Below are 11,739 nucleotides of genomic sequence, written 5' to 3'. Positions count from 1 at the left end.
AGTGCTAGGTCTCTAGAGGAAACTAGTAAGCTCACTTAATTGAGTCTGACCAATTGGATAATGAAGGTAAACATCCTATATTCATGTCCTAATTAGGTTTAATTGATTCGTCTCATCGTTTACACTCCATTTGTGTAATTAGTTTTGTAAATAGCATACGTTTCCTACTCCTAATTAGTATCTAAACATTCGATGTGACACGTGCTAAAAATAAGACACGGGAAGAAAACACCCCCCTAATTAGCATCCAAACATCCGATGTGACAGGTGTTAAACTTTAACAGCCAAAGAGGCCCTTAGTTGCAGCGGTCTATCAACAATAATTGGGAGTAGGAAGCAGCAGCACTGTTTGGCCAGCGGATGCCAGTGCAGTCAATGAAGGCCATGTGCGCTTGCCGACAGAGACAGCCATAGTGCTGAGCTGTTAGCCTGGTACGATCAGGAATCGTCAAAAGGCCGGCCATTTCTCAAGCTTTAGCTACTCATACGCCAAGTGCCGCCCTTCTAACCGTTATCTTCTCCACTCGGCCATAGTGCTCCCCTCCCCTTCCCCTCTACTCTGAGTTCGCCTTCTCAAGAGCTCCGATGGCTGGACTAGCGGTCAGCCTGGTGGTGGGCCCACTGGTGTCCCTGGTGAAGGAGAAGGCGTCCAACTATCTCCTGGACAAGTACAAGGTGATGGAGGGTATGGAGAAGCAGCACGAGGTCCTCAAGCGCAAGCTGCCTGCCATCCTCGACGTCATCGCCGACGCTGAGAAGCAGGCGTCGTCCCACCGGGGAGGAGTGAAGGAATGGCTTGGCGAGCTCAAGACGGTGGCATACCAGGCGATCGACATCTTTGATGAGTTCGAGTATGAGGCGCTCCGTCGTCAAGCCAAGAAGAATGGGCACATCACCAAGCTTGGCAAGGCTGGAGTAAAGCTCTTTCCTACTCACAACCGTGTTATATTCCGTATCAGGATGGCCAGCAAGCTTCAACGCGTTGTTGACACCATCAACGTCCTTGTGCATCACATGAACGACTTTGGGTTCAACACGCCTCAACACCAGCAGGCACCAGCACTGAAGGAGGGGCGTGAGACGGATTCCAATATCGTTGATCCTAAAAATATTGTTAGCCGATCTAGGCACGAGGAAAGGAAGAAAATTGTTGAGATATTGGTCAACGATCAAGCTACCAATGGTGATCTCAAGGTTATTCCCATCGTTGGAATGGGAGGTTTGGGCAAGACCACCCTCGCTCAGCTCATCTACAACGATCCTCAAGTCAAGGATCATTTTCAGCTACTAAAGTGGGTGTGTGTGTCAGATGATTTCAATCTGCGTGATCTTGCCAACAAAATTTGTAACGCTTCCAAGGATTCCCTTGAAAAGGCACTGAAGGAGCTTCAGGAACAGCTTAAAGGAAAGAGGTAAGCTAGCTGGAGTTAATCAACTCGATTCTCTCGTCCTCTATCGTGCTTTCAAGTCACTCTTACTAATCTCTCAGTACATGCAGTGACCATATCATTATTGTGTGTTGAAAGCAATAATTATTAATTGTTTACAATAATCATTACTGCATTATTCCTCTATCATTATTGTGTGTTGGGATTGCAAACCCGTCTTCTGGCTATCTATTAGCTGGAAATAAAGGTGCTAATGTAAACAATTAATTATTGGTAACAGGTACCTTCTTGTATTGGATGACGTATGGGATGAGGAGAGCTTCTTGGACAAGTGGGAAAAGTTCAAGGCCTGTCTTGAACAAGGTGGTGTCGGTAGTGCCGTACTGACAACCACCCGTAACACAGAAATAGCTCAATTAATGGGTACAATTGGGATCTCACACGAAAGGAAATACCTTGATGTCGGAACTTTGGGCAACGAATTCATACAGGAAATTATTGAAACAAGAGCATTCAGTTTGCATAAGCGAGATGATGAGCTTGTAAACCTGGTTGGTCCGATTGCAGAGAGATGTGCTGGGTCACCATTGGCAGCCAAAGCTCTGGGGTCTATATTGCGTAAGAAGGCCACTACGGAAGAATGGGAGGATGTGCTACAGAGAAGCAGCATATGCACTGTTGAGACTGGAATTTTGCCTATACTTAAGCTTAGCTACGATGAGTTGCCAACTGACATGAAGCCATGCTTTGCTTTTTGTGCTTTGTATCCAAAGGATTATCAAATTGATGTGGACAACCTTATCCAACTATGGATGGCTAATGGTTTTATCATCTCGGAACAAAACAAGGTACCAATTGAAACCGTGGGTAAACGGATTGTCAACGAGATGGTTTCAAGGTCATTGTTCGAGTATGTGGAGCAAGATCCAACAAGGTTCGGGTATAGTTCTACAACTTTTTTGAAGATCCATGACCTTATGCACGATGTTGCAGTGTCTGCTACACATGACGAGTGCATATATATAACTGATGAAATGAATGAAAGTGGTGAATTACTTCCAAGTGCTACCCGCCATATACATTTTGAAAGACGAAGTATTGCAAATATTGATATTTTATCTCGTTCCATTAGGAAAATGTCTATACCTATCCGAACGATGTTTGTTGAGAGGTCTCGAGATGTGCTGCATTCATCCAAATATAGTTCTCTGCGAGCACTTGCTCTACCAACATCACGGTATTTGCCAATAAAACCAAAGCATCTGCACCACCTTAGGTACCTTGATATCTCTTGGAGTATAGTCAAAGCACTTCCAGATGACATAAGCATACTATATAATCTTCAGACACTTAAACTTTCTGGTTGTAAGTATCTTAGTATGCTTCCGAAGCAAATGAAGTACATGACTGCCCTTTGTCATCTCTACACTGATGGATGCAGGAACTTACAGTGTATGCCTCCGGAGCTTGGACGACTCACCTCTCTTCGAACACTTACATGTTTTGTAGTGAGCAGTGACTCGGATTGTAGTAGTCTTGGAGAGCTAAAAAATTTGAACATTGGTGGTTCACTAGAGCTAAAGCAGCTCGAAAATGTGACAGAAGCAAGAAATGCAAGACAAGCAAATCTTGGAAATAAGAAGGAACTGAGACAGCTGTCATTAAGGTGGACAAGTCGTAAGGAGGAGGAACAGCAATGTAACGAGGTGCTAGAGGTTCTCCAAGTTCATGATAGACTACTAGCTCTAGAAATAGAAGCCTACCAAGGCACCAATTTTCCATTATGGATGGGTGCGTTAAGAAACATGGTTGAGCTTCGGCTATCTTGGTGTAGAAAATCTGAGCAGCTTCCTCCATTGTGCCAGTTACCAGCACTACAGCTTCTTCATTTGGAAGGATTGACACAGTTGCAGTTCTTGTGCAGCAGTTGTACATCCTCCACATTTGGAAAGCTTAAGGATCTTAAGCTTGTTGATCTTGATAATTTTGATAGGTTTTATGATCAGGCAGTGGAAGAAGAGCTAGTAGCATTTCCTCAGCTCGAGAAATTGCATATTGAACGCTGCGAAAAGTTGACAGCATTACCAGAAGCGGGAGTGCTCAGAAAATGGTATGATGGTGGAGAATATACAATGGTCCGCTCAGCATTCCCAGGATTGAAGAGCCTCATGTTGAAAGATTTACGGAGCTTTGAGAGATGGGAGGCTGCCATTGAAATTGAAGTAGAACATGCACTATTCCCTTTGCTTGAGACTGTCCGTATTGATAGTTGCAACAAGTTAACCACTCTGCCTAGAGCACCAAAGCTCAGGGAACTATTCCTATATATGAGTGATGGAGAAAACCAACAGAGGTCCCTGGGAGCAACTAGATATATGACGTCACTGTCCAATTTGGAACTGAAAGGAATCGAGGTGGATGGCAAGGACAAATGGGACTATATTTCATCTGTGACAAATATGCACCTTTACTGCTGCAGTTTGTTCTTCCAATCACATGCACTAGCTCTGTGGGCTTGTTTTCGGCAGCTGCAAGATCTGGTTATCTATAGGTCGAATGATCTAATCTACTGGCCGGAAAACGAGTTCCAAAATTTGGTTTCCTTGCGGAGGCTGGAAATTTGGCATTGCAAGAGTCTGGTTGGATATGCTCCTGACCAGGCAACATTAGAGCTACCCCTGCCCTGCCTCGAGTCTCTACGTATAATTGCTTGCCATAGTCTGGTAGAGGTCTTCAACCCTACCCCTGCCCTCAAGAAGATGGATGTTGGATCCTGTGAAAATCTGAAGACCATATCCTTCAAGCAACAGGACAAGACATCATTAAATGCAGGTCGTCCTAGCACTGACGTCATCATAGCATCCACTGCTGTACAGGAGGATCTCTCACCATCCGGCCGGAGTAATTTCCTTCCATCATCTCTAGAAACTCTGAGAATCAATAACTGTGATGGATTGTTAGAGGTTCTCAATCTTCCCTCATCCCTTAAAGAAATATATATTGGTGGTTGCTCCCAACTACAAATCCTATCAGGCGAGCTGGATGCACTCAGTTACCTATCAGTTGACGACTGTCCAGGTATAAAGTCACTTGTTTCAGACCTGCGGGAGCGGTATGGCATTTTTGAAGGTACCCACTGAACACTTGTTTCACTATTAGTCGTTTCGACAAAAATAATGCATAAATCCGTTCATTTATGTTATTATCCTCTTCAAGCTGATAAACGGGCTCCTAGTTTTACGGAGTTGGCACTATGTTTTAGACTTTGCAAGTTTGTCCTGCCTTTTCAATTTCTGAACACACTATGCCCCCACACGGTTTAGGGCACTTAACGGTGTTAAGTTAGCTCCGAAAAAAAACATTTTCACCGCTGCAAACATTGCTCCTGCACCTGTATTTTCAATAGAACTTGCATATATGGACATGTTCTGACATTATGACTTGTTTGTAAAATTGGATGAAGTTTATACCAAATTTGTATATATATTTGAAATTTTATTGAACTTTACAATTTCTTAACAGGACGCTCTCCATCGCTGCTTGGGCGTCTCTGCTCCTAGCTTCCTCCTCCTACGGGGCTTCTGTGTGAAGACCACACGCCCTGTAGTAGGTCTTGGACATGTCGGACATGGCGCAGGCACTCTTCATGGTATCAGCCAGTACATGCCTAGCTTCATTCGTGTGAATCTCCTGAGCAAAGGATGGCAAAGAGTGATGTGGTGGTGATACTAAAAAAGATTATAAAGGACTTCGCCCAATCTGCATCAACCTCAAAGCAGAGTGCAGCCTAGTGAGTAGTCATTACCAATTTCCCCTGTATTTGGATACATGTGCTCTGTTTACTTGTGCAAGAGATGAATAGCATCAGCCATCTCTTATTTCATTTTTCTCCACTAGTTATTTGTATCCTATATAAGATTTCTGAACAGAAACTGTCATATGTAATATAAGTTTCTTCTATTGGAGTTTCTTTTTTGAACGAACAACTGTCAAATGTAGTTGAGTATCCACTTGGTATGCTCTGTATCCCACTATGTTTGGAATTGCTAGAGTGATGTCAATGAGAGATGTGAATGAGAGATGTGAATGAGTATCCAAAGTCCAAAGGATGTCAATGAGAGATGTGATGGTGGCACTGAAAAAAAGGTTATAAAGCATTACGCCGAACCGGCATCAGCCACAATGCTCAGATGTGCTCGCTCAAGTTATACATCTGCTGTGTTCACTTGTGCAAAGTAGAACAGCACCAGCTATCTTGTACTTCATATTTCTTCACTAGTTATTTGCTCAAATGGTGAAATGGAGTCCAAGCTCCACGATTCTGACCGGGGCGGCGGCCGTCGCCGGACAGAAACGAGCCGGAACTGCCGACCAACACCAAGCAAGGGGCCATATTTGGATCGCGATCGAATTTAGGAGGTATTTGTAAAATAAAGGGGTCTCTGTGAAAATATTCGGTCCAAACTAGGGAGGTATATGTAAAATACGGCGACCAAATTGAGAATAAGTGGATCGCGAACCGGGGACTCTTCTGCACTGCAGAGCATTCGGGGGCGGTGGACTTGGCATCCGGCGCCGCCACGCCGCCGGCCGCCGGCCACCGCTGACCTTGCAGCCGTGCGTACCGCGCTCCCATCCATCGATACCATGCCAGCACATCCAGTCATCCGCGCTTCCCGCATTCGAATCGACGGCGACAAGTGCCTCCAAGTCCTCGATCTGCTCGCTCGGCTCCGGCCACCATCCTCTGCCCAGGATCGCTCATTGCACTTGCAAGGTACCCTCCAGCCCCTTACTCTCCCTCCCATGAATGCCGTCGTCTCTCTCGCCGGTTTGTATGTGCGCTGATGAGTGATGACTGCTGCCGGCATCAGGCGGCACTCCAGGTGCTCGATGCTTTGCCCACAGGGCACACTGAGTGTTCACTGCCTACCGGCTTTCAAGGGCCACTAGCAGTAGTGCTAGAGCACATATATGAGTTCACTGCTCATACATCACATGGTGGCATGAATAAGATCTCTGTATCTTTCTATGAATAGAGAACAGGAGACGGTCGAATTACAGGTGCTTCATTGGGGCTAGTTGCTTCTCAGTATCTCGAATTAAATTATTGACGTTTCCAAAAGTTTATTTCCTTATTTTCTTTGCTGATGGAACTGGGGGGTTCTGCTTGGAACCTTGCAAAAATACTTTTGAACATGCCAATCCTACATGAACGCTACAGGCATTTACGTGTACATATCCACAAGTGCTACTAGAAAAAGTCTTTGCTTATTCCTACCACTCATTGTGACGATAGGCCATCACACACCTAGCTTTTTTTATACCAGGGTAGCGAATCTTATGGGTTACAAAACGTGATACAACTAGCTAGGGCCGGTGTATACATCACATATATACCGCTATAGCCCATTAGCCCTACACATCTATTGAATGGCTCGCGGTTAATTTTCTGGCTTTCTTCTGTTTTGCAGCTGTTTTTTAACCTTGTGGTGTGTGTCACTTGGTGCATCCATGACATGCAGAGTGGTTGAAATTAATAATGCTTGACGTACAGCTATTTTGTATACTATTCAATCAACAATGTGTATAAATAATCATTCCTTGTGTTTATAACCTTCTCATCTAAGTGATTTGAACCACTTGAACCCTGAGTTGTACTTGAATACAAACGGTTCTATTCTACCTGTAGCATTACTATTAGAAAGCAGTGGCATTTCTTCTGCTGAAAAGTCTTCGAAAACTAGAGCCGCTATATTGGACCCTTGACGTGTGTTGAACAAAGAGTCACCACAATTTCAAACCAATTATCGTGTATCATTTTCCACATCGTAGTTTATTGACTATTGAGAGGAAGCCAAATGCCAAAAAATGCCCAAGAATGCGGTTGTTCTTTGATTTTTCTTCAGTGCGGATAAATTAATTGTATGGTCTATTTATTTCCTTGAAGTTTCTCTTCAGAGAATGGCCCACTAATACTGGACTGCCTACATAAGCAATCATTCTGCCCTTCTCCTGAATTCTCCAGAAGTATCAATCCTTCTTAATTTGGTGACTAACACGAGGAGAGTAGTGATCTTCAAAATGGTACAATCCTTCCACTGACGCATTTTCTTGGTCTTCTTACTTTCTAAAATTTGTATACTAATTGTGATACCTCTTCTACCTTTCAGTTATTTTATACCGTAGGGATGGTGCCTGGACTGTGATTCTCTCCTGATAATTCTGAGAAACAGGGAGGGGACAGAATGGTGCTCCGTTATTATATGTCAAAGTTCTGAAGGTTTGCCATCCATAAATCGTCTCACCACCAGACTCCAAAGTTTTTTCATCATCTTAAGTATAAGAAAACCACCATGCTACATTTCGATATGTTGATGGCCATCATTTTATTGCTTGGCTTTTCTCTCCACCTCAATGATGTTGCTCAGCTCTCTGCAGTTGCTCCCCCTAGCTCTTGGAAAATTTCAAATATGCAGCTGCAGCGCATTAACATGCACAACGTATCTAGTATCCTTCCTATTCTTGACCATAGAATCATGTCATATAGAACTTATTTTGGCTTCTATACCATAGATGGTCATTCATTCATTCTCTCTATTGTGATTTTTGGACCCCAAGCTCCAGTCATCTGGTCTGCCAACCCTGACAATCCTGTAAACCGCGACGTCATCTTAAAGTTCACTAGAGAAGGGGATTTGCAGCTCCACGATGAGAATGGTACCATGGTGTGGTCCACAGCCACAACGAGCAAGTCTGTCACTGGTATGGGCCTTGGTGTTTCCGGGAACCTTGTGCTTTTCAATCAAGATAACTCCTCTGTCTGGCAGTCGTTTGACCACCCAACTGATACATTAGTAATGGGGCAGTCACTTTGCATGGGAACAAATCTCAGTGTTATGACCTCAAACACAAAATGGCCATCTGGCATGGTTTATCTTTCTGCACAGTGGAGTGGGCTGTTATACAGTTTCCAACCAGCATTGTATACAAAGTTGTTTGAAACTAATATACCATCACCTTGTTCTGACTTTTGCAATGGTAGCTTTGGGTTACCAGAAAAGATGTTCTCCCTGCCCTTTGCAAAATCATTACAATTTATGAGATTGGAGCCTGATGGGCATTTAAGGCTCTACGAAATGCAAGGCCAGGACTGTCTGATGGTACTTGATGTATTAAGCACAAAGATGAGCTTTAGCGATTATCCAACAGCCTGTGGAGATTATGGTGTCTGCAGTAAGGGACAATGTTCTTGTCCTAGTTTCAGCAATTTTAAGTTCCAAAATGAACAGCAACCAACCGTTGGATGTATACCCTTAAGTAGCCCTTCCTGCAACCAAGCACAAAACAACCAGCTAATACAAGTCAACAATGTTTCTTACTTCAGTAACAGCGCATTCTTGTTATTAGCAAGTTCAACTTCTGAAAATGTTTGCAAGCGATCATGCTTAACTGATTGCGATTGCAAAGCAGTGGTTTTCCAAAAGAACGTTTACAGTAGTGATGGTGGTTACTGCTTGTTGCTATCTGACAGCATGGCAATTTTGTTTGCAGATGATTCGTCAAATCACTTTTCAGCATTTGTAAAGGTAGAAGGTAATCACTCAGAAAAAAGGAGAACAAGCATTATTGTTGTTGGTTCAATTGCAGGATTCTGTCTAATATCTGTCTTGGTTTGTGTGGCTGTATGGAAGAAATACAAGAAAAATGAGGAACCACCCTTTGATGTCATACCTGGAATACCAAAGTGTTTCTCCTTTCATGCGTTAGAAGTTTCTACTGGCCACTTCTGTATAAAGCTGGGAGGTGGTGGCTTTGGGTCCGTATTCAAAGGCAAGATAGGCAAGCAAACTATTGCTGTCAAACGCTTGGAGGGTCTCGAGCAAGGAATGGAAGAGTTCTTAGCAGAGGTCAAGACAATTGGCAGAATTCATCACTTTAATCTCATAAGGTTGGTTGCTTCTTGTCTACGAATACTTGTCCAATGGCTCGTTAGACAAATGGATCTTTCCCAAAAGTACAGTCTTCACTCTCTCTTGGAAAACTAGACGTGATATCATATTGGGCATTGCTAGGGGTTTGTCTTACCTTCATGAAGAATGTGAGCAAAGGATTGCTCATTTGGATATCAAGCCACAGAATATTCTCTTGGATGACAAATTCAGCGCTAAGGTCTCAGACTTTGGACTCTCAAAAATGATAAACAGGGATCAAAGCAAAGTCATGACTAGAATGCGAGGAACACGTGGTTATCTTGCACCTGAATGGCTGGGTTCAAAAATCACAGAGAAGGCTGACATTTACAGCTTTGGGATTGTGATGATCGAAATCATATGTGGTCGAGAAAATTTGGATGAATCACTGCCTGAGGAGTACATCCATTTGATAAGCCTGCTTCAAGAGAAGGCACGGTTTGGCCAGTTGTCTGATTTGGTGGATAGTAGCAGCAATGACATGAGATTGCATATGCAAGAGGTCGTGGAAGCGATGAAGCTTGCTATGTGGTGCTTGCAGGTTGATAGCAGCAGAAGACCCTTGATGTCAACAATCGCCAAAGTGTTGGAAGGTGTGATGAGCATGGAGGAAATACCTGACTGCACTTTGGTCCCTAGTTTTGCATCAAACAATACCGTGGGAGCAGGTTCTTCTTATCTTCCTTCTGAGTCATATTTATCAGGGCCTAGGTGATACTAACTGTTTACCTTTTCTCTCGCGTGAGCTTGTCTTGTGGGCTTGTGGCTACGTTGGAATAAAGAGCTAAATCTGAACTCACATCCCCTATTTTCAAGTTTGCAACAAGGTGTTTTCATGTTTCATGTAAGCTTCAGAGTGTTAAGGTCACAGCATTAGGCATTCACATTTCTGGCACCAGGGTTCCTAATTTCAGCCAAATGTCGCTGAAATTTCATCAATTTCGGTAATTTTGGTGGTGACTGAAAGAAAATTCCAAAATTCACCATTACACATTTACACTTATTGCAAATACAGTATTCTAGACTCATAGTTTATATTGTTTGTGTTGCATATTCTTCAACTCAATACAAAAAAAAGTTCAAAAACTCTTATACTAACCATATAATTTCACAAATTTCAGTAATTTCAGCGGTGTCACAAAAAAGCCGAAAACAAAATTGTAAACCCTGGCTGGCACTCTCTAAATCCATGTTTGGCAGAACATCAGGTTTTCAGAGGTTTCCCCTGCTCCAATGACTCGCCGGAGCTGTTGATGAACCGAGTGCCCCTAGCACTGAATAATGGAGCGAACTGTCTTCCCTGTGGAGCGTGGAACCCCGGTATGAAGAACGAGGCTCACCACGAGCCCACGACCATCGATGAAGCCAAACGCAGCTGACGAATCGAGCGCCCCCGTTGACTAATATAATGGAGCTTACTCGCGGGATCGTCTTCATTCCTTCCTCGTCAGCCAGGCGCTGCGGCCGGTGGCCATGGCGGGCTTCGCTCCCTTCGCCAGCGACGGTGGCCGCTTGGCCGTCGGGGTGAGCGCCCGCGACGCTGCATGGACTCGCAGCGATCGACCAGGATCTCCCGGCACCGTCATCCCGTCCCGAGCAGACACCTGATTCGCAGAACAGAGAGATGAACAAAGACATGCTGAAAACTGCGGGGGATTCTGTTCTGTTCTGCTTCTCTGAATCCATACTTCCAAGCAAGTTCTCCATTCAGATATCAAATTGCATCGCCACACCGTGGACTTGTCGGATTGTCTTACCACAAAACTGCTGCCGTGCAGGAGGATATGGGGTGCACGCTCGCGGCGCGGCGCCATAACTGCCAAGCAAGCGCACGGCTACCACTTAATAATGGAGCGAATTGTTTGCTTTGGAATTGAGCGGGGTCGGAGCTTCAGGATTCTTACCGGAGGAGGCGGCGGGCCGGTGGCGGACGGAACGGAGCCACAATCGCCGATCCAGACCGAATCCAATTAAGGCGTATTTGTAAAGGACCGTGTTATCACGTGACCTGTTGCGCAAATACGGATTGCGCGACCCCTATCTCGTGCTAACACAATGACGCGTGACTCCACCCCTATCGTGTGGTGACATAATTATTACATGGTGACTAGGCACCCCGCTCTTGCATGGCTTGTAGAGGTGTGTGCGGGTGCAAACTGTTGTTGCAGGTAGATAGAGACATTGTTTTCACGATGATGCAATTGCGGGTGTCATTGAGAAAAAAGAGTCCATTTTCTTTAATTGTTCATTACTCTCTCATCAATCGTCCATTTCCAAATCCGATTGCACCATTGTGATCCTTGTGACAAGATCTTCAAAACAAGACCTATATTGCATATGTTTTGAAGCCATTTTATATAACTATCAACTTATGTTGT

The 11,739-nt window shown here is 44.2% G+C and overlaps 1 protein-coding gene and 1 pseudogene across 2 annotated transcripts; both read left to right on the top strand.

Moving 5' to 3' along the window:
• Positions 1-467: 467 nt before the first annotated feature.
• LOC101785472 (disease resistance protein RGA2) lies at positions 468-5,367 on the top strand. Of its 2 annotated transcripts, XM_004979972.3 has the most exons (4): positions 469-1,412; positions 1,669-2,328; positions 2,830-4,517; positions 4,911-5,367. In XM_004979972.3, exons 1-4 carry the CDS (start codon positions 586-588, stop codon positions 4,946-4,948), a joined length of 3,213 nt encoding a protein of 1,070 aa, XP_004980029.1. In that variant the 5' UTR covers positions 469-585; the 3' UTR covers positions 4,949-5,367. The 2 variants fall into 2 exon arrangements, with proteins under 2 accessions (XP_004980027.1, XP_004980029.1); XM_004979970.3 differs by having other exon boundaries at positions 468-1,412; positions 1,669-4,517.
• Positions 5,368-5,560: 193 nt separating this feature from the next.
• LOC101784818 lies at positions 5,561-10,358 on the top strand (annotated as a pseudogene).
• The last annotated feature ends 1,381 nt before the right edge of the window (positions 10,359-11,739 follow it).

Source organism: Setaria italica, chromosome VIII (genome assembly GCF_000263155.2).
Source record: "Setaria italica strain Yugu1 chromosome VIII, Setaria_italica_v2.0, whole genome shotgun sequence".
NCBI lineage: Eukaryota > Viridiplantae > Streptophyta > Magnoliopsida > Poales > Poaceae > Setaria > Setaria italica.
Note: the sequence above shows the minus strand (reverse complement) of the source record. Positions and strands in the feature narration are given on the sequence as shown.

Coding starts and splice junctions, on each gene's coding strand:
- LOC101785472 (XM_004979970.3), top strand. CDS start 586: ATGGCTGGACTAGCGGTCAGCCTGGTGGTGGGCCCACTGGTGTCCCTG. Junction 1,413..1,668: donor GAACAGCTTAAAGGAAAGAG/GTAAGCTAGCTG, acceptor TATTGGTAACAG/GTACCTTCTTGTATTGGATG. Junction 4,518..4,910: donor GCGGTATGGCATTTTTGAAG/GTACCCACTGAA, acceptor ATTTCTTAACAG/GACGCTCTCCATCGCTGCTT.